The 23,383-nt window shown below is 42.3% G+C and overlaps 2 protein-coding genes across 12 annotated transcripts in view; one reads left to right on the top strand and one right to left on the bottom strand.

The window, feature by feature from the left end:
- CPVL (carboxypeptidase vitellogenic like) overlaps nt 1-18,437 on the bottom strand; it is a 213,704-nt gene extending 195,267 nt beyond the window's left edge. For 2 of the 11 annotated variants that reach the window (XM_031936030.1, XM_031936033.1), the window contains exons 1-2: nt 18,063-18,253; nt 4,282-4,404 (exon numbers count right to left, since the gene is read on the bottom strand). The gene's annotated coding sequence lies outside the window, so the exon portion shown is untranslated. Of the gene's footprint in view, nt 1-4,281; nt 4,405-6,525; nt 6,701-7,384; nt 7,513-8,477; nt 8,563-9,417; nt 9,519-12,851; nt 13,041-18,062 lie in introns of those variants that run through there. The other 9 variants (XM_031936027.1, XM_023225953.1, XM_031936026.1 and 6 more) reach the window with 9 other exon arrangements.
- The window catches only part of CHN2 (chimerin 2), a 313,595-nt gene continuing 307,557 nt past the window's right edge, over nt 17,346-23,383 (top strand). Inside the window, exon 1 of the mRNA XM_023225955.2 lies at nt 17,346-17,977. Coding sequence (XP_023081723.1) covers nt 17,929-17,977 — 49 coding nt within the window. The 5' untranslated portion in view covers nt 17,346-17,928. The remainder of the gene's footprint in view (nt 17,978-23,383) is intronic.

Raw genomic sequence — 23,383 nt, 5'->3', positions numbered from 1 at the left:
TTTTTTTGAGACAGTCTTGCTCTGTCATCCAGGCTGGAGTGCAGTGGTGCTATCTCTGCTCACTGCAACCTCCACCTCCCGGGTTCAAGCAATTCTCCTGCCTCAATCTCCTGAGTAGCTTGGATTACAGGTGCACATGCCCATGCTGGGCTATTTTTTGTATTTTTAGTAGAGATGGGGTTTCACCACATTGGCCAGCCTGGTCTCAAACTCCTGACCTCAAGTCATCCGCCTGCCTTGGCCTCCCAAAGTGCTGGGATTACAGGCGTGAGCCACCATGCCTGGCCCTTTTTTTTTTTTTTTTAACTGGCTTTTCCTCTGTCCCTTCATTTTTTTTCTCTCTCTTTTCCTTCTTCCATCTGTTTATCTATCTGTCCACCTATTAATATCTACCTATTTATCTATCTGTCCATCCATCCATCTGTGCAGTCATCCATCCATCCAACCACTTTACCGTCTATACCCCAACCCTCTTTCCTTCTAAACACCTACCCTTACCATTATGCTCCCACCTATCTATCTGTTCTTTCATTCATTCACTTTATAACCAAAATCTTTTTTCCAACCCAGACCTCTCTCGAAACCCTGCTACTTGACATCTCCTTAGACATTTCACAGGTGCCTCAAACTTCACATGTCCCAAACGCAACCCTTGGTTCCATCCCTACACAAAGTTGCCCTCCCCAAGCCTTCACCATCACAGCAAGTGGCACCATCAACCATTTAACTGCTCAGCTAAAAACCTAGGAGTCACCTTGATGATTGTTTATCTCATGCCTCACATTCCACCATCAGCAAGTGTTGTCAGATTCTACCCTGAGTCTGATGGTGTCTTGCCATCTCTGCTGCTACTATCCTCTGTCCACACAGCCTTTCTTTGAAACCACTGGAATAGTCACATAGCCACCGTGCACCCTGCTCTTCTGACTATCCTTTTCCACAGCTGCCAAAGTGATCTTTTCAGTATGAATCAGAATATGTCATCCCCTTCCTAAAAGCTTCTGTGGCTTCCCATTGTGTCTAGAAATAAACAGAAAATCTCCACTCTGACCCACGTGGCTGCTAGGATCTGACATCTACTCAGCCTCTGACCTGGTCTTCCTCTGCATGCCGTTTAATTCCTTTGACACCAGCTCCACTGGCCGCCTTTCCTGTTCCTCTAACACACCCAGTTCGTGTCTGACTCAGCCCTTTAGATCTGCTGTTCCCTCCTCCAGACCTGCAAGATCAGGTCTCTGCTGAAATGTCACATCCTCCAAGAGACGTTGCCTGAGCATGCTGTTTTATGTTCATCTGAACACTTATTTTTCAGCACTTGAAGTTATCTTTTTAAAAAAACAGTTCATTGTCTGTGCCCCTTGAGGGCAGGGACTTTATTTATTGTTATATTCTCAGGGTCTATACCTATGCCTGGATCATAGTCGGGGCTCAGACTGTTTGGCATTAATTAATTAATTTAACAACTTGGAGTGGAATTAGCCATCTACATTGATATGAAAAATGACTTAAATCCCTATATCAAATTAAGGCAAATAATCAGCCAATAAAAATGCATTTGCCACAAATTTGACCAATCAAAGGTTAATTACTATATAAAGAGTTATTACAGACTAATAAAAAGAACACTAACACACCAGTTAAGGGGCATTATAGTCCAGGCAGGACCCCACCTACCAGAACTAACCAGCATTTGCACCTCCTCAGTCATGGTTTTGAGGTCTCCTGCCTCCTTAGGATTATAGGGGACCCAGCATCTCTCTTGGTGTCAGAAAACAGGAGGTGATCCTCCAATATGATGCAGACACACTTACAGTCCTCATGGACCCTTTGAAAACAGCCCCTCCCTTTTCTTTTTGCCAGGCTTGGGCATAAGGCTTATTTGTGTTAGGCCATGCTGCCATCTTGGGAGAACCCTTCAGAAATCTCCATCCCCTCACACAGCACTGGATGAGAGTGGGCATGGGATGCCATCCTTACGAACCACCCCATCCCACTCCAAGTCATGAGGAAGAGTGCTCCCTTCACTCTTTGCTAGATCAGTTCTGCCTTCCTTCCCACGCAGTGTCGGCCTTCCTCAGTCAGCCTTGTTGAGAAAAGACTCCTGAATGCTCTGCACAGAAACTCAGGCTGAAGTTTTGCACTTCGAGAATTTTTTGACCACTCTCAGATGCTAGAAAACCCAGGAACCCAGACTCAACACAAATTCTTCATGGAGTGAGAAGGAAAGATTCTGACACTTGTCCTAAGTCTCCTTCATAAGCAAGAACAAGGCAGATGTTAGTAATACAAATGATTATTATTTTGATATGTATCCTTTGCCAAATAGAATTACTCTGATATATGTAAATAAATATTCTCCTTTTTCTAAGTAGAGAAACCATCAATAATTACCAGGTTTTTTATTTCTCAAATTACAAAATACTTAATAACTATTCTATTTTATATCAATGCAAAACACAGGTAAGAACTGGACATTTGCGGAGGGGCTATATAGCATTTATTAGGTTTTTTTTTGTTATACTTTGCAAAACTAAGTTAGTGCATGTGAGGATTTATTTATTATTGCAAGCGAAATCAACTTAAGTATTACAAACAATCTAATCACTGTCTTATTTTGAAAGCATTAAGATAACTTACATTGCTAAGCATTCTATTAATCTTTTGTTATTTGTCTTGTGTTTTCAAATGATTATATTTCCCTGCAAACAGTGGAAATATCAATGAGAAATAAGATGTCCTTTCATCAATTATGTAGATTATTTCATTTCCAAATATTCACATATTATGCTTACATATGTTTCATTCTTAATATTCTGAAGTCAATCTGTTCCCCAATAGATTTTTATTAGAAAGGAAAATATTTCACATCAAACATTTTAATAATATTGTGAATCAAATTTAAAATATTTTTAAAATGTGATAAAGTACCAATAGTGACATCTAGGCCAGGCATGGTGGCTCACGCCTGTAATCCCAACACTTTGGGAGGCTAAGGTGGGCAGATCACGAGGTCAGGAAAGATTGAAACCATTCTGACTAACACGGTGAAACCCCATCTCTACTAAAAATACAAAAAAATTAGCCAGGCGTTGTGGCACATGCCTGTAGTCCAGCTCCTCACGAGGTTGAGGCAGGAGAATCGCTTGAACCCAGGAGGTGGAGGTTGCAGTGAGCCAAGATCATGCCACTGCACTCCAGCCTGGACGGCAGAGCAAGACTCCATCTCAAAAAAAAAAGTCATCTAAATTGATATAAAAATGACTTAAATCTGGGCCGGGTGCGGTGGCTCAAGCCTGTAATCCCCGCACTTTGGGAGGCCGAGATGGGAGGATCACGAGGTCAGGAGATCGAGACCATCCTGGCTAACATGGTGAAACCCCGTCTCTACTAAAAAAAATACAGAAAAAACTAGCTGGGTGTGGTGACGGGCGCCTGTAGTCCCAGCTACTCGGGAGGCTGAGGCAGGAGAATGGCGTAAACCCAGGAGGCGGAGCTTGCAGTGAGCTGAGATCCGGCCACTACAATCCAGCCTGGGCAACAGAGCAAGACTCTGTCTCAAAAAAAAAAAAAAGACTTAAATCTGTATAAATCAAAATAAGGCAAATAATGAGCCAATAAAAATACCTTTGCCACAAATTTGACCAATTAAAGGTTATTATAATTACTATGTAAAGAGTTATTACAAACTAATAAGAAGAGCACTAACACACTAATTAAGGGGCACTAGAGTCCAAAGATTAAGAGCTCAGGCTCTGGAGTTAGAGCTGGGTTCAAATCCAGGCCCCGTCACATTCTGTGTAATGTTGGACAAGACTCATATCATCCATATACCTCTTAGAGTTCTAATTTGTAATACGGAGATAATAAGCATGACTGCTTGCAGTGTAATTGAAAAGAGTAAGTAAGATCATACATGAACAACTCTTGGTGCCAATTACTGGTACTCAGTACTTACTATTATTTTGCCAAAAGTATGAATAGGCAGTTTGCAAAAGAAGAAATACAAATGACTAGTAGACATAAGCAAAAAGTTAATCTCCCTAGTAATCAGTTAGATATAAATGAATACAGCAACGGGAGGCCATTTTTTTCCTAGGGAATTTGTGTTTTAAAATATATCTAGTTCGCGATCGTGATATATGTGGTGAGTTCTGGAATGAATATAAATTCAGACACTTTTTTCCAGAAGGCAGCTTGGCAATTTTTATCTAGTGCTTTAAATATTTTCACGGCCTTGACCAAGGCTTCAGCTATTGTTCTACTCCAGCAGGCATTACTCACATTGTAGTTTGAACTGGGGCTCCTGGCAGCAACATTTATGTAGAATATACTGTGTTTGGTGGCTCCTAGGGTTGTGCAGCTGGTGCCCCTGCCACTGATGTGTTCAATTTACAGCAATCAAGCCTAAGAAAATAAACAGAAAGGCACATATAGATTTATGTGTAAGGATGTTTGTCCAAGAGTAATTCAAGAAAAGCCAAAAACTGTGAAACAACCTAAATTTCAATCAACGGAGGAATAACAACATGAATTATTGTAGATTAATAGAAAGGAATTTTATACTGCCATTAAAAGTCACATTAGGAATCTATAATGACACAGGAAATAATTGTACAAGTTCATTCCAAAAGGAAAGTAGCTTTATTATTGCCTCCAACTAGAAAAGTAAAATGTACTCATTAAAAAAATTACACAATCTAGAAAAACTAATAAAGTAGACACTAATAATCTTAACATTCCAAAATAGACATTTTTTATATAGGTCCTAACAAATATTTTCCACATGAATGTTCATATTGCTATGTAATGTAAACTGCAAAAATCAGGCTGCTAAACTGCTAATTCCCAAGGGGGGGGAAGTACCAAAGTATTTATTCATGGTGGAGGGAATATGGATGATTTCTTTTTTGTCTTATTTATCTCTTTTTTCGCCTCTAACGTGTCTACAGTAAGCATGAATTACTTTATAAGCAAAACATCTTAAATAACATAAATGCTGTAAATGACTTTTTCTTACTTAAATTATGACTATTTCTTTCATTGCTCCGAAACATGGAATATTTTTTGAAAAGACAATATTCCTTTTGCAAAATGAGAACTCACACTCATTAATCATTGTGCCATCTTCCTCTTAATGAAAACCTGCAAATGCATATGCAAATAAGCTGAACTTCTATTATAAGATGGTGACAGGATGCTCTACAGAAGAGAAGGTAATGATAGAGTTTGAAAAATAGGAATGCAGAAGGTTAGCAGTGGTGGAATCTTTCTATTCAATGCCTTAAAAGAGTTGTATTAATCTGATAGTGTTCCACCTACCAATAATGAAATAAGATCATAAGCAGCATTAAAACACAAAGACTCCTCATTGTGACATGACACATAAAGTGTAGCAGAATAGGGATATGGGGACCCAGATCAAAATGAAAATGTACAAAGTTGTAATATTCTTCAGACGTTTTCATAAGTCCTGTCAGATAATCCTATTTAACTACTTGACGAGTTTAGTCTGTATTACCCACATTAAACCTCCTAGGGTATTTTTATCCAATATCACACATTTGGGTCAAAACTTTAAAATATCAGTTCAACATTCAAATACTTTGTCTACACAAGTACATACACTCATACCTAAAAATACAAATTGAGTAAGCCCAATGTCCCTCAATATTGTTAGCATTCAGCAAAGATTTAATGTCAAAAGAGGGTCTGAAGCATTAAGGTTCTTGAATATAACTGTCCCAAGGAGAATTGGAGGTAGGCTTATAGGAAATTAAATTCCTTGGACAGGGTAGAAGAGAATACAGACAGCATCCTATTGTGTTAATCCCGTTTCTGCCCTTTGGTGTGGAAAATCAGGACAGCCTGCTGCCTTTAAATGGCTTGAGAATCCAGAACAAAGATAAACACTCAGCTGGATTCTACATTTTTGAAATTTTATTACAGGAAAGATTCTTGGGTTAGAGAAGGGAAATATGAAAACAGCAAAGCATCATCACTGCCCTCCAGAATCTTCCCAGTGTATGAGAGAGACGGGTAGGAAGGCAACTGGAAAATATGGCAGACTTTTTTTTTTTTTTTTTTTTTTTTTTGAGTCAGAGTTTCGCTTTTGTTGCCCAGGCTGGAGTGCAATGGTGCAAACTGGGCTCATTGTAACTTCTGCCTCCCAGAATGAAGCAATTCTCTTGCCTCCGCGTCCTGAGGTTACAGGCATGTGCCACCACACCCGGTTAATTTTGTATTTTTAGTAGAGACAGAGTTTCTCCATGTTGGTCAGGCTGGTCTCGAACTCCCGATCTCAGGTGATCTGCCCACCTCGGCCTCCCAAAGTGCTGGGATTACAGGTGTGAGCCACCATGCCTGGCTTTTTTTTTTTTTTTTTTTTGAAACAGGGTCTTGCTTTGTCACCCAGGCTGGAGTGAAGTGGCATGATCTCGGCTCACTGCAACTTTTGTCTCTCAGGTTCAGCAATTCTCATGCCTCAGCCTCCCAAGTAGCTGGGTTTACAAGTGTGCGCCACCACACCTGGCTAACTTTTGTATTTTTAGTAGAGACAGGGTTTCACCATGTTGGGCAGGCTGGTCTCAAATTTCTGGCCTCAAGTGGTCTGCTGGTCTCGGCCTCCCAAAGTGCTAGGATTACAGGCATGAGCCACCACACCTGGCCCAGAATGTTTTAAGTGCTGAATTGGTGGCATTCTCTAGAGAAAGAGAACCAATAAGAGAGAGATATATAGAAGATATATGTATAGGATATATGATATATGTAGATTAGATATAGATTAATGGGAGATACATATGTAGTCAGCTCTCCATATTTATAGGTTCCACACCTGTGCATTCAACCAACCAAAAATATTTTTAAAAATGATAAAAATTACAATACAACAATTAAAAATAATACAAATAAAAAACAACGGAGCATAACAATGAGTTTCATAGCATTTACATAGTATAGGTATTGTAAGTAATCTAGAGATGATTCAAAGTATACAGGAGGCTATGCATAGGTTATCTGCAAATACTACACTATTTTATATAAGACACTTGGGCATGTGCAGATTTTGATATCTGAGGAGGGGTTCTGGATCCAGTCTCCCATGGATACCAAAGGACTACTAACTGTACAGGAGATACAGATAGATGATTGATAGATAGATGGATAGAAGAGATATTCATAGAAGAAATATATATAGGATATATATACACACAATCTACATATAAGATATATAGTGGATATATATGATATATATATTTAGGAATATTATATATGGTATATCTCATACATCTATATATCTCATAGATATATATATATTTATATGAGAAAATATATGACTATAAGAGATATACAGATAGGAGAGATTTACTGTGTGCAATTGGCTCACTGGTTATGGAGTGAGTCCCAGATATGCAGGATGACTTGGCATGTAAGAGACCCAGGAGAGCTGATGGTATAGTTCCTGTCAAGGCAGCAGGCTGGAACCCCAGGAAGAGCCAATGTTTCAGTTTGAATCTGAAGGCAGGAAAACAGCTGACGATTCATTCCAAAGGCCATCAGGAAAGTTTTCTCTTACTGCCAAGGGAGGGTCAGCCTTTTTGTTTTCTCCAGGCCTTCAACTGATGTGATGGGGCCCATCTACATACTGGGGGACAATCTGCATTACTCAGTGTGCTGATTTAAATATTAACTTCATCCAAAAACTCACAGAAACACCCAGAAATAATGTTTGACCATATACCTGGGCACCCCACAGCCCAATCAAGTTGATGCATAAGATTAAGCATCACACCTGAGTTAACCACTGTAAACATTGTGGTTTACTTAATTTTTCACCCTTTCAATGTCAGCCCTGAGGAATGGGAGTTTATGTGGATAAGGACGAAAATCTTTGGGTATAAAGAGTCAGCTAAAATACTTTTGCCTCTCTGTTGCTGCCACCGTTGAGAATGGATGGCAAGTGCATTCGTCTGTGATATCACCTCTTTCTGTCCAAGCTGAGGGTTTTATTTTCTTATATTCAGAACACATAAGAAGTTGTGAGATATTTTTTCTCCAAATCAATTTTTCTAGCTGTGGTGTGAAGTATTTCTTAGGCATAAACGTCACCTTTCAACCCCATCTGAACTGAAAATCCCATTTCTAATCTTCTTTATGATTGAGAAATGATAGAGTGGATTTGCTGGAAAACATCTGCCTCACTGACAGCTGGCTGTTCTTGTGGGAGTGATCCTAAAGTAAGTGCCTATTGTTTACACTTATTCATTGAGAAGTATATTTTAAAGATCATAACATGGACCAAAATCTGAAGAATTGCCCCACACTGACTGAGAAAATTTCATGCTAATGTTAGATTTTATTGTATTTTCTCATATCATGGTGTCTGTGGTTACATGATCTTGATAAGAATCTGATTCCCTCTCTTTCCTTCATGACCAGAGACAATCCTGGCAAAATCATGGAGCAACATTAGCGTTTACCATTTCCAGCCAAACTCTTCAACAATATAATCTGTTCTCTGAATCCCATTTCTCTTATCAAACCTTAGCAGCATATCAAAATCACCTGGGAATTATAAAAAACAAAGGCTGATGTTTGGTTTCTACCTTCTGCCATCCTCAGATTCTGATTTGTTTATTCTGGAGTGTGATCTGGGCACTGGGATTTCTAAAAGCCTTCTGAGTGATTCTCATGTATACCCCAAGTTGCAAACCATCGCCCTAGGACCTTTATTACTCAAAATTATTCACATCACCTCCAAGCTTGTTAGAAATTCAGGGGCCTGCCCCAGAACTGCTGGATGTGAATCTGTGTTTTAGCAAGACCAATATGTAGTTATATTAAAGGTTGTGCAGCCCTGTCCTATGTGTTGGTCCCCCTTGGAATTAAATTCAGCTTTGGGGGATGGGGAAACTCACCCATGTGAAAATCGTTATTTTATTTAATTCCTTCAGTTCCCCAGAGGTGATTAAATTATAGCAGATGCTCACTGTATTGTTTCAGTAAGTTTAAGAAGTAAAGTTCTCACTATGGAACTCTGAGCAACTGGAAGTTGAACAGGATGGGGTTTTTGATTAGGGAATAATTTTGATCCCTTCCCTGCACTCGGGCAAATGATTTCTTAGTCTCACTATACTATGCCTGTCCCTGCCAGGGCCCTTGGGGTCAGGAGTACAAGTCCTATGAGTTCCCTGGAGCCTGGCCTACCCCAAAGTTTATGTTTTAGGCAAAGAAAAATGACAGTATCATTCTAGGTTCAAATTGAAAAACGTAAGTAGGCCATGCCCGGCGGCTCACGCCTGTAGCAGCACTTTGGGAGGCCAAGGTGGGTAGAATACTTGGGCCCAGGAGTCTGAGACAAGCCTGGACAACATTGCAAAACCCTGTCTCCACTAAAAATGTTAAAAAACAGCCACGTGCCTGTAGTCCCAGCTGCTTGGGAGGCTGAGGTGCGAGGATTGATTAAGCCCAGGAGGTTGAGGCTGCAGCAGTGAGCTGTGATCGCGTCACTGTATTCCAGCCTGCGTGACAGAGAGGGAAGGGAAGGGAAGGGAAGGGAAGGGAAGGGAGGGGAAGGGAAGGGAGGAAGGAAGGAAGGAAGGAAGGAAGGAAGGAAAGAAGAGAGGGAAGGAGAGAGAGAAGCAAGGAAAAATAAAAATAAAAACATGAGTATTCAAGCAAAGAATATGGATTTTAAAGACTTCTCACCTGACTAAAGTCTCAAACAGGAAAATACTTACCATAACAGTAGGCCGAAATTTCAAATAAAAACAAAAGGGTAAGGTTTTTTTTTTTCAGTGTGTATTGGAATGAATCAGCCAAAGGTGTGTTCAAATTAATGCCTGTAACTTTGATAAATTACTGACCCTCTCTAATTTTTTGTTTTCTTAACCAAAAAGAACAGGGATGATAATATCTATAGCTAGAGTTGTTCAGCATTTTAATTAAGATATTATATAAGTTTTCTAGCCTCAGTTTCCCCAAATGGAAAATGAGGATAACAATTCTCACTTCACGATTGTTACAGGTATATGATAATGTACACAAAGTGCTCAGCATGATCCTGGCACATAGTAAATGATTACTTAAGGAGAGTGGCTTTTCTATATCACTAATGGCAGAAAACATCGTGAGAGTGGTCATAATAGTTGCAGCAGTAGTAGTGGTCATCAAATGTTGGTTTCTACTCCTTCATCTTATAGGGGCCAAATTTGGCAGAGAGCTTAAGTAATCTGTCTATACTTTTATTGAAATCTACTTTGAAATTCCACCAGGTTTCTCACCCAATGGGACTGGGTGGGGACATGTCCAGATGTAAGATATTACCATCTAGTGGTGTGTGTGTGTGTGTGTGTGTGTGTGTCAGAGAGAACGTGCGAGAGAAAGAGAGAACTTGAGTATACTCTTTTATATTATACATGCCACTTCCTAAAGATTCTGATGTATGGCCAGGCACGGTGGCTCATAACTGTAATCCCCACACTTTGGGAGGCTGAGGTGGGCAGATCACCTGAGGTCAGGAGTTCCAGACCAGCCTGGCCAACATGGAGAAACCCTGTCTCTACTAAAAATACAAAAATTAGCCGGGTGTGGTGGTGTAATCCCACCTGTAATCCCAGCTACTTGGGAGGCTGAGGCAGGAGAATCACTTGAACCTGGGAGGCAGGAGCTGAGACTGCACCATTGTACTCCAGCCTGGGCAACAAGAGCAAGACTCCCTCTCAAAAAATAAAAATACAAAATAAAAAAAGATCCTGCTGTATTGTCAACATCCACTCTGTCCCCAGGAATCAACACAGTTTGTGCAGAATATAATTGAGTGCTAATAACATTACTGTTGGGCATACATTCATTTATATAAATATGAAGTATATTATTGTCTCCATTTTACCTGATGAGGAGACTGAGAATGTGAAAGATTATTTGTCCAAGGTCACCAAACTGTCTGTAGCTAAATTAGGATTTGAACTCAGATTTATCTTCAAAGCCCAGGCCTGGCTCGTATGTCTTAATATACTCACATAGAGGTGATGTAACATGGAGGTGATAGGGAGAGATGAAAATTACTTTTGCATCAGACCATAATTCTCGCAGATTACTCCAGAGAAGCAGATGTGAGCATGCTATACTTTGCTCTAAGGAACAGAGGCCACCTAGAATTCCTAACTGGACTTCTATGCTTTAGACACTGGATTACATCTATCACTTCATTCGATCATCACCAAGTCTGTAAATAGGGGTTATTAACCCATTTCAGAGATCAAGAATACAAGATTAAATAATTTGCTCAGGGTCACACAGCTAATAAATGATGAGCTAGGATTGAAGCCCAGGCCTTTTTGACTCCATACGTACATATTAAACTTTCCTGGAATCATTTTTACATGCTTTGTTTTATACAGACAATCTGGAATATTTGTAAAAGACCAAAATATGTTTTCTGTATCAGAAGATTGGCTCAGATATTGTGTCTGTTAGCTTTCCTTCAATGCCCATTTACTCTCCTTTTTTTTTTTTTTTTAAAAAAAGAGGATTTCTGTTTTGTTATTGAACGTATAGCTGCTACAGGGAAAGAAATGAAAATATTGATTCAGATTTTCTTGGGGAGTGAAGGCAGAGGACATTCAGAGTACAGTATCTGCTCTGTTCCCTGGGCTGACAAGCTAAAACTGTGGATGAGAAAAAGGCAGCTGTCTAGAAATAGGCTTTGAGGCTTGATTTTGGACGTTTTGTTAAAAGCAACAACAACAAAACTGCTGAAAAGAAAGTCGTCACCAGCATGGATAATACCTATAATTCCCAAACAGAAATCATTTCTATAGCTATTTTAAACTTTGTCCCAGCTGAAATGTAAATGTCACAGGAAGGAGTCGAGGTTGTTTTGTAGGATCCCTCACAGCGAGGGTATAGTTTTCCCTCATGTCTTTTTTTTTTTTTTTTTGAGATGGAGTCTTGCTCTGTCACCAGGCTGGAGTGCAGTGGCACAGTCTCAGCTCACTGCAACCTCTGCCTCCTGGGTTCAAGCGATTCTCTTGTCTCAGCCTCCCCAGTAGCTGAGATTACAGGCGCACACCATCATGCCTGGCTAATTTTTATATTTTTAGTAGAGATGGGGTTTCATCATGTTGGCCAGGCTGGTCTCGAACTCCTGACCTCAAATGATCTGCCTACCTCAGCCTCCCAAAGTGTTGGGATTACAGGCATGAGCCACCGCACCCAGCCAGTTTCCCTCATATCTTTATTCCCCAGCCTTGTATACTCCCTGGCACATAATGAGAGCTTAGTCAACATGACTGAGTGAATTAATGAATGCTTGAATAAATGAACAGGTAGCCGAGAATAAATATATACCATTATGAAAGCAAATTTTCATAGAAAAAGAGTATAAGGTCTAGGAACCCCCCACCCCCCCAGAAGACAAGAAAAACAAACTCATTCCGTGCTTTTGCCCAGAGCAGGCTTACAGCTGGCTTCGCTTCAGTTTATCCTAGATTTCTCTTAGGACACTGAGGACAGAAAAGATGTTTGTAATCTAAAATGTCAGGGAACAAAGCCAGAGAGTGCAACATGCAGAAGAAAACATATTCAATTAGTTTCTGAATGCTATCCTATTTTTCTCTTCAAACAGAAAGAAAAACTCTTCTCTCTTTCTTTTCTCTCTCTCTCTGCCGTTCCCCCCAACACTCCCCTTCTCCCTGTCTGTCTTTCCAGTCAAAGAGACTGTAGCTGATGGCGTGCCTTAAGTGTCTGCATGTGCCGATCTGATCCGCCCAAGCTAAGTAGCCAAATAGGATACTCCAGGCAATACCCCTGAGCCCCCCTGCAGCTCAGTGAGAAAGACGATGCAGGAATACCTGTGCCTGCGTCGTGTGCCGCCACTAGGGGTCCCCAGCAGCAGGCGATGTGAACTGGGAATTGGGTAGCAGAGGCGGCCTCCCTTTGTCTGCACCCCAGGTGTGGACTCCTCTTTGTTCAGAGGCAGGGCCGCTACCTGCGGCGTCTGAGCTGCCTGCTCACTAAGCCATCCTGGGCCGTCTGTGCACCTCCTGAGGAAACAGCGGGTTTCTCAGCTCCTGCCCCTAGTGACGCCTGCCTCAGAAGAGCCAATGCGTTCTCTTTCTCAGGACTAGGTGTCTTTGTATTTGAAATAAGGCTTAAACTACAGAGCGAAATATTTCTCACTACAGCAAAAGAGCATATTGATGTTGAGAAATTGATGGCAAAAGGACCACTTTCAGGGTACGGTTGAGTATTTGCCATAAAATATTTAAAGCTAGTTGACGAATAGCCCCGCTATTCTCCTGTGAATGCCGACCACTGGATTAATCTTGAAAGTAAGGAATACGGTGTTTCATTCCGTGTTTAGCACAGGGAAAGGGAATGACCTTCACTAAGCAACACCCCAGAGTGCCTGCAGTGAGGGAGCACAGCTCCTGCTACGACAGCCACACTCACCCTGCAGTGCTTTCTTGTCTGCTTTTAAACTTCAAAAGAATGGTGAAACAAAATAAACAAATTACACCACCGTCAGAGCTACCCTGCAAACAATAAATCATGTGAGTTGTAACAGCCAGTGATGGAGGGTGGGGTGGGGATTGCAAATATTTACTCCATCAAAATTTTATTCTTATGTTTCACCGTTTCAGTCTTTTTTGTTCACAGCAAAGGTAGTATCCTTAAATGACCATCAAGTTCTTTTTTTGCTGCAGAGGTGTTACTCATTGTCTTGTAGCTCAGTGGTCACAGCTACTAATGTGGAAAGTAACTGGCATACAAGAGAACCATTTACAGATATCCTTAATTTGCACATTTATTCAAGAGTAAACTATTGAACAACATCCACTGAGCACCTATTGTATGCAAAGTATGGTAGACAATACAGGGGCTGAGAAAACAAGGATCCTGCCCCCACCATGTTTTTTTTTTTTTTTTTTTTTTTTTGAGACAGGGCCTCACTCTGTCTCCCAGGCTGGGGTGCAGTGGCATCATCATAGCTCACTGCATCCTTGAACTCCTGGACTCAAGTAATTCTCCCCGCTTAGCCTCCCAAGTAGCTAGGACTACAGGTTTACTACAACGCCTGGCTAATTTATTTTTTATGTTTTTAGAGATGAGGTCTCATGTTGCTCAGGATGGTCTCAAACTTCTGGCCTCAAGGGAAGTGATCCTCCCACCTCAACTTACTGAGTCACTGTGATTCTAGGCATGAGCCACCATGCCAAGTCCACTATTAATGGATTAAGGAAATGAAATATATACCAAAAGTACCATTAAAATAAGAGCACGAGATCTGCACATTGAGAGGTACAGTAGATGGGCTAGAGAGATCCAACAGAAGAAGAGCTATTTTCTGCCTTGGGAATCAGGGAAGACTTTCCAGAGAAGGTGCATTCTAGTTGAACTCTTTTGGTATGTAGGACGAGAAGCAGGAGGGAATGGCAGAATCCAGTGCTGCTAGCCCCAAGGGCATAGGCCACTGTGAAAGAGGGTTGCATTTGTGAAAGGGGGGAACAGAGATTAGATTGGAAAGGTAAGTTTGGAAGGCTTTGAATGCCAGGTGAAAGCTAAGTTAAAACAAAATGATAATTTTTATTCTTAAGAAGACCACATTATCCACAAGACTCCTTTTATCCCATAAGTCTTTTAATATTTGGAGACAAAAGGTGGAAATGTCTTTAAAAATTCTACTTCCCAAACACTTAAGATTTCTCCTTTCCACTGGCAAATAGGTATTACCTAGAACTAAGGCAATACATAAATGAATAAAATAGATGATAACTTTTTCATTGTTTCATTTGGAGAAATACTTTAGAAGGTCCACAAACAGGTGCCTGAGCCTACCAAAGAGGGATGTTAGCATTTTATTTCCAGCATGTCCTGATAACTTACTGATACTAGTTTGCAAGGAACAGCCAGCCTTTAGGCTCCTGAATCTAAGAAGGATGATAGTGAATTATTATTCATATTGAGTTTTCTCCATTGGTTATGGCTTTATCAATCCAGATGATCAATCAACTTTCAGATTTTAGTTCTGAATCTGGAGCTTTCTGTTTGGTATTCAAAATAATGGGTGTCAAAGTAATAGCTCATCTCCTACCGACAGACTGGACCTCCCCCATCAGCACATCTCTGTTCAGCAAGCATGTTTGTTGGCCTTGTATCCCTCTTCTGGCCCCAGGATCCAGGAAAACATGAGTCTCAGCTTTTTTCTACTTCTGTACAGCACAGGGTGGGCCTTCAGGTGGTGCCTTCACAGCAAATACTCCCCTGTCCCTTTGTCTGTCAATTTAGGACAATAAAAATAATCTGCCTCACAGAGTCATGCTTTACTTTCTCCAGTTAAAACTCTATGAAGGCAAATATGAGTATCCAAACTGCAGAAACAGAATCTGTTGTCCTTTTGTGAAATTTCAGAGATGAATAATGAAACCTACTACCCCATTGCACAATTTGGGACAAGAAATATAAGCCATAGGTTGAAGATAAGATATTTCCCCCAGTAGAACAGGTCACAGTTGATTAGTTATCTCCAGATGCAATGAAGAAAGCAAAAATTGTTCAAACTATACATTCCTTCCTTAAAGTGAGCAACTTACAATCACTTTGGAACACAAACTTCATGCCAGCTACACTGCAGCTTTCCACATAGCGTCTTATTTAATCTTCACAGCATCCTGTGTTATCAGATTTTTGAGGAAGGTGGAGAAACTGAGGCTCAGTAGGTCTAAGTAATTTGCTCAAGGTCGCAGCTAAGTGACAGAGCCAGAGTTTGAACCCAGTTGTCTTCGAAGCCCAGATGGTAACAATTCGACCAGGCGACATAGCCAAGTCAGATAGTCCACCATCTAAAGACCTGGAGGGATACATAGATTACTAGTCAAACAAGTAAGTGCTGTTTTCTATCAGAAGAACTCTGGGGAAATAGTAAGTTCCTTCTGATCTGATCCACAAGCCAAGTGTGTGATGGGTCACGTGTCCCTGAAGGCTCCAGATTAGGAACTGCATGATTTCGTGCAGTCCACAAAATAAAGAAGGATAGTGGTAGGGGGCTGGGAAAGCAGGGGTGCTTGGGCCTCCTTAGACCAGCCAGGGCTGTTTCAAGGTCCATACAGTTGAGGGTCAGGAAGACACAGTCCGACGTCACTGAAGAGTGCTGACACGCCTTTAACAATTTAGCAAGCTGTATTTTTAAAAAGTGGACCTTAATGGGAAGACACACTGGGATAGCATCCTGGAGGGATTTTTTTTTTTTTTTAAGTTCTAATCAACTAGAAAATGTGACGTGAGTGCGTACTGTGATTATTTAACATTCATTATTCACTGTATGTTAGGTGCTTGGTTGATGTGAATCCCCAGGGCCTAGCTGCTGTTCTGTGTCACTCCTGATAATTTTTAAATTGACTACGTTCTTTTAACCATGTTTTAAAAAGTTGAACTACCCCAATGTGAACACTTTCCATTTTTGCTATATAATGAGAGTACTTTCATTCCTTTAATGCTTGCTTTTCCCTTTGATCTAACAATTTCTCTCCAAATTTCACAGTTTTCTGTTGCTTTAGGATTGAAAGAACAGATTAGCCCGCTGGGAGCGTGAAACAGATTTTAAAAAAATCTGCATGATATTTCCTCCCAGTGAAATTAATTTAGGTTTAAATACAGGGGGAAGGGACACACCTTGTCCTCCAGTCTCTTTCTCTCACACACCTGAGCAGTTCCTATCCTGAAAGGGCACAGTCGGACCTGCTGCCAAGTCTTAAGTCTTTTGTGAGAATCTTTTTTGCAAGGCACAGTAGAAGAACCTTTTTCTCTTTGACACCCGGCTTTGTGTGGGCCTGATGACACGTTTGGACGGCTCTATTTCTTTGAAGGCCAACCTCAGAGGCCCATGGACGCGTCGGGCACTGTCCGTGGCTGGGTTACTTAAGTGTAGCTGGGCTGGCTTCCCGGGTGTTTTAGGAAACGCACCTTCTTGCAGGGCGGGGGCCGTCAGCTCCAGAGCAACAAAGGACAATTTGGAGGGGAATGGAAGGAGCGCTCCACAGTGGCTCTGTCATCCCAGGTTCCCTTCTGCCTAGCACCGTGGCCCTAGTGATCCCGCCTTCGCCCTCTGGATACCCCACCCCCACTGTCTCGCTGCTCCAGAGCCCAGCGGGGCGCGGCGAGCCCCACCACCTTCCCCCACACCCTCCCTCCCCAACCCCTTCAAACCCTAGGAGCAGCGCTGCGCGCGGCAGCCGCGCTCGCCCCGCGCCCCGCGCCGGCCTCCCCAGCACCCCGGGGACCCGGTCCCCCGTCTCGCCTCCCCGTGTCCAGCAGTTCACAGCCTCCCCCTCCAGCCCCATTGGCGGGAGCTGTCAAGCCCGCGGTAGCCGAACCAGCTCCCGTGCGCCCGCGTCTCCTCTCCTTCCTTTGTGTGTGCGCGAGCGGAGTTGGGGCGGAGGGAGAAGGGGGAGGTCGCTCTGTCTGTCCGTCTCCCGCCGCCTCTGCCCGGGCTACTCGAAGTGCGGCCGGAGAGGCGGGAGCCCAGGAGAGGGTGCGGGAGCTGGCTGGGCGGCTCGGGGCCGCCGGGACGCCCTGGTCCTGGCCGCGCACAAGGTAGCGCGGACGGCAGAGGGGCTCGGCGGGAGCCGAGATCCGCCCGTCCCGGCCGCCCCTCGGCCTCCCTCTGCTCCCACCTACCCCCTGACACCCGGATAAAAGCGTGCAAAGGCGCTGAGCGGGACGGAAACCACAAATAAATAGCGGCGGCGGCAGCGCGTCATCTGGTGGAGCAGGAAGTGCAGGCAGAGTCCGGAGGCCGGTGCTTTCTGCGCGTCCCCAGGACTTTGCCATGGGCTGGGGGCCGCGGAGGCTGCGAGCGGCCGGGCGAGGGCAGCGGCGGCGGCGCCCGCACCGGGGCTGAGCGAGCAGCGACGCGAGGGGCGCGCGGAGATGGCAGCGTCCAGCAACTCCAGCCTGTCCGGCTCTTCGGTGTCCTCCGGTGAGTTTCAGCCCGTCGGGCGCGGCTGCTGCGCCGGGTCTCGCCCCCTGCCCTCGCTCCGCACCCTGGGATGGACAGAGCCTACCTGTGGCCGTCCCGCCCGCTCTCTCGGAGTGGGGGCAGGCGTCTGGGGTGACACTTGTTTGGTTCGCTAGCACCTCGGTGCCCAGAACACCTCCGCGCCTGACATCTGACAGCGCAGAGGTGGGAGAGCGGTGGTGCCCTTAGTGTGCGGACGCGGGTGTTCTGGGGCTTGGGGTGCAGCGGACGAAAAGCGAAAGGAGCGGGCAGGCTCGCACTTTCTGGCGCAGCTGGAGCGGGGGCTGGCGGGGCGGAGAAGGTTGGGGTGAAGCTGAGCGCCCCGACCTGTTTGCCGTGCCTCGTCCGCTACCCTGGACACCCAAATCCGGAGCAGAGGGGAGCAAACCCTCGCTCCTCGCAGACTTGATTTTCTTTGTTTGTTTCAGAAATTAGCTCTGTGGAGACACTCGCTTGGGCATGGGTTTGAGACAGCAGCGATGAAGGGATGTGTCTTTCTGATCCTGATTGAAGTGGGTTAGGGGAAGGGAGGTCGAGCCCAGCCTCTGACTCTTGGCATATTTACGAGTGTGTGTGTGTGTGTGTGTGTGTGTGTGTGTGTGAGAGAGAGAGAGAGAGAGAGACTCTTTAGGCATTTTCTAATAATACTGTCTGTAATTTCACCAGCAAGGCATACATTTTTTTTTTCTTTTAAGTATGGTTGAGCAAAGGGAAGGCTTCTTTCAGCTTTTCTATGGTTGATCCTCGGGTCTAATTGAAGAGAAAAAAATTGCTAATGAATCTGAAGGAGTAGGAATCAATAGAAGCAGACCCACTGGTTTCTGAGTATGACAGGTTTCTAATCAGAATGATGCATTAGGTAGAATTCCTTTACCTCTCTGGTCATTGAAAACTTTAATGACAAACCCAAAGGGACAGCTGATAAGACATTTAGTGTAGTATACGGTATTTAAGGGTCAAGAAGGTCATGAAGTCCTAATGGAAGAGTTCAATATATTAATATTGTATTAAGTCCCGTTGGGCTGTTTTCATTATTATTCACAAATTAAACTCAAAGGAATAAACACCTTTTTGGAGGCATTGGATAGCAAGCAGGGCGTAAAGGCAACCACAGCTTTCGATCATAAATGCAAGGTGAATTTGACTAAGGTACAATTGTGATGTGGTACAAGGTGATCACTTAAAAGCCATCTGTTATCTTTCTTGGCAGGTTTAGTTCCTGGGAAATGGCACTTCCTTTCTCGATCACTGCCAACTAATCGAAAACACGTTGTTGTTAGGTGTGTGACATAGTTCAAGTTTCTAGTAGTAGCAGCCAATGGGGCAGAAGTCATATCTTATTAAGAGCAGCAACAAGTTGACCGCCGTGGTTTTAATTCTGAGAACTCAGCAAATGCTACAGTTTATTTTTAGTACCCTCAAACCACTGCTGCTGTTTTGCAATTCATTTTGGTTGACTAACATTGAATTGGAAATACAGTGGTGTTGGCTTTCTATTAGCATATAGTTATTCCTCTCAGAAAACTGCCCACTAGAAAATGAACTGGTGGGGCAAAAGAAAAGAGGAAAGGAGAAAGGACAAGGAGCTAGTGGTGTGACATGATTTACTGGTGGCATGAATTACAGCTGCTGTGGCATCTAAATTTCCAGATCTTGATGTAGCTTAAGAAACCTGATTGAAAATCCTAACAGCCTTGGGAAGAATACATTGGTTTGAAACAACACAGTATGAGATTTAGATGATGTTAATTGCTTTCAGATAGGATGGAGATGCCCATGATGGTTCTTTTTCCTGCTTTATTTACCCCTATTTTTAATCCTAAGGGAAACTGGGAAATTATGTGAAAACTGAAATTCAAAAAGTGGGCATGGATGTATTGTTTGGCATGAATCAACCTAGCCCATGAGTTTATACTGCCTAATTCCCCAATTAGGCACTTTGTCTTGAAAAATACAGCATTATAGTTCTCTTTTTAAGCACACTTACCATTGTGTGGATCATGAATAATTCAGATGACACAAGCAGTTCACACCTGTGAGAGGTGTTGGGCAGAAAGAATAGAGCCTATTTGTGGTGGCAGCTGGGCTGTCTCAGGCGAAGGCCAGAACCTGAGAAATTAGGGCACTCCATCAGTCTATTAATCACTATTTTCAAGGGCCTACTATGTGCCAGGCAGTAAGTTATAAACCTCAGCTTCAAGAAGGCTAAGGGGGAAAGATAATTATAGGCTTCCTTCTAGCTCTGAAGTTCTGGGAGTGTTGTCTTTTAATTCTGGCTTCACCACCAACCAGCCCGGTATCTCGGAGTGAGTTACTTAACTTCTCCAAGCCTCAATTTCCTCCTTTGTAAATGAGGCTGATACTGATGATAAGACCTACTTCATAGAGTGTCTTGGGGATTGAATGAGATAATGTATGTATTTAGCACAGGGCCTAGCATTTAATAAATGCTTAATGTGAATAAATTTTACTTCTTCAAGGAATGAAAAAGAAGGCATTCACGGGCTCAGAATTTAGGTGCAGTCATGAATCCAACACACATACAATCCACTTCTTTCATCACATGTTAAATTTGATCTTGAATTTGGGGCTTCATTAAATAAGCATGCGAGTGTCTTCCAGGTTTCAGGCATAGTCCTGAGTGTCTGGCATGGAAAGATGAGACAAGATCCTTTTCCTTTATCATCCAGCAGCCGAGACAGACACGCAAATAGCAACCTCTACTCCAGTTTGATAAAACAAATTCTGTGGAGGAGGGCGCAGAGAAGAGCGATTGACTTAGTCAAATTAGAGGGGTCAGTGGAAATGTCATACGAGTTGGGCCTTGAAAGCTGAGTCGAATTTTTCCAGAAAACAGATGGAGAAAAAGACATTTCAGGAAGAGAGAAGAGCTTAGGTAAAGGCCTGGAGATGGGTAAGTTCATGGCCTTATTTTGACTTTCTTCCTTGGGGCCATTGATCCTTTTCCACTTGGGAAAGTTATGCTTACAGGCCCATAAGCAGCATCATGCACAGAGCTGCCAGCTCACTCATTGCTGCTGCTGATGTAGGAGGTTTTCTTTCTGTTCAGGTAGCAGTGGGTTTGATGGAACAGCTCTGGAAGCCATAGGACATTTGGGCAATTGAGCACTGAAAAAGGAACAGTTGATTCTGTAGTGTCCAGCATAGACAGAGTCAGCATGGGTTATACCTCTCATAGAGGAATAGCAGCAGGAGATTTAAGTATGTTTGTGTTTGCAGAGTAAAGATCTAATAATTTGCTCAGCATTAAGGTCAAAGTTACCTGATTTTCCTGAGAATTTGCTCTCACTAGCTGCTGTCGAACTACGTCACCCAAATGTGTCATTTATTCTACGGTACCAACTGAGACATAACAAATGAAATAATCAGGTTACAATTAATTTAAAAATACATTTTCTGAGAACTCTTCACGAATTTTCTTCTGGAATATTCAATTATGTGTAAAAGAAATTGCTTTACCTTTGTTTTAATGATAACCACTGGTAATTAAATTTCACAATCACCTGGATTGGCAGGAAGCTTTGATTACCTTTATTATTTTAAATTGCAAAAAAGAAAAGTTCTTATCCTTAAGCTTCTAATTTAGCCTATGGTACTTCGTTATATTTTGAAATAAACAACGGCCAATTTGCAAAACAGTCTTCTTAATAATCATGGGTTACGTTTGCTTTTATAATTGAAATAAGAACTTTTTGCGTATTAGCAATATGATTGCCAAATGGATAATTTCACAGTCAAGAAAAAAATCAACCCAAGCAAGTCAATAAATAAAGAAGATATGAGATGTTCTCAGTAACTGAAAAAGGTAAAACAATAAATGTTAAAGGCACCCCGAAGATAAGAAGTTAAGATCTGGAAACAAAAACACACTGTATTATCAAAATAAAATTGACACAGACTTTTAAAATTAAAATACAAACAGAAAAAGGTACAAAGTATTAGGTGCAGTCATCAAAACCTTAATTGGGAAAAGAACATTCCTGAATGGATTGAGGTATTTATTTCTTTAGATTCTATGCAACAGTAATGTGGGCCAGGTAAATCATGCTGTTTTCTGCTGTCACACTGGTGTTGATGTAGAAATGATAAATAGGAATTTTCATTACTCATTATTGGGGATTCATAACCAGTAACATAGGTAAGTCTTCCATATTCCTAGATGCAGACGGCAAAACTGAACTATAGTAATTCTGGCAAGACTTATCTATGTCTAACTAGAAATTCTCTGCATCCAATACTACAAAACAGGGTATCTTATTGAAACAGACATTCTCACTGAGAAGTTTTCTTTTGGACTTTTGGATTTTTCAGAAATTTTCTTCTGGAATATTCAATTATGTGTAAAAAATTGCTTTGCATTTGTTTTAATGATATCTGCTCGATAATTAAATTTCACATCTCCTAGATTGGCAGAAAGACTTGATTGCCTTTTTTATTTTAAATCACACATGCACAAATTCCGATTTAAAATATAACCTCAAATAAAACACTTGCAAAGCTAAAATTAACTCTGTGAGAGAAATCGTTCACTCAGATGAGGAGTACTAGTCCTTGTTGTTTTTCTCCTGAGCATTCCACACCTCATTTTAACTTATTAGGTTTTATTTTCCATTGTAGCAACTCAGATGAACCGAGTGATAGAGTCTGAGAGGTAAGGAGATTTTTCTTAGCATGCTACATATTTGCAGTGTTTGACAAGGGGGACCCAGTGATTTGTGAACTTGGGCTGAAATGTGGTTCTCCCCACTAACGCCGTGAAGTGCACTGGGTGACCCTGTCATTTGCCTAACTTTTGGGGAATGTGAACACCAGGTATTTTCCATGGCCAGTCTGTGCAGGGTTTAGCTGGACAGTGTGTTCTGAGAACTGCCACCTGGGGCCTGGCCTGAGTGTCAGCCCTGCTGAGGGCCATCTGCTGCTGGGCAGGGTGTCCCATTTTTGCACAATGGTGAAAATAACTGGACATTCGGTTTGGAACACCTATACATGAGCGGTGTCACATAGGAATGTTTTGGAAGAGTTTTCTGCCAGAAGATCAAGATTCCCGTCAAGGCAAATACAGACAAAAAGACATGAACCTAGTGATAGACAGACATATGATTAATAGCATCCCCTATCACCCACCAATCATTTATCTTTTATGAATGTATGTATTCTCATTTCATGGCTTCTGAAATATGTCGTTTAATTTTCAAAACAAAATGGCTTTTTCCCCCTCCCTTCCTCTCTACTTTCTTTCCTTCCTTTCTCCATTCTTCCCCTCCCCCCTCCCTTTTCTTCCCTCCCCGCTCCCTCTACCCACCTTCTTCCCCTCCTTCCTCCCTCCCTCCCTCCTCCCTCCCTCCC

The sequence above is a fragment of the Piliocolobus tephrosceles genome, chromosome 8, assembly GCF_002776525.5.
Source record: "Piliocolobus tephrosceles isolate RC106 chromosome 8, ASM277652v3, whole genome shotgun sequence".
Lineage (NCBI taxonomy): Eukaryota > Metazoa > Chordata > Mammalia > Primates > Cercopithecidae > Piliocolobus > Piliocolobus tephrosceles.
This window is presented reverse-complemented; position numbering and strand designations above follow the sequence as displayed.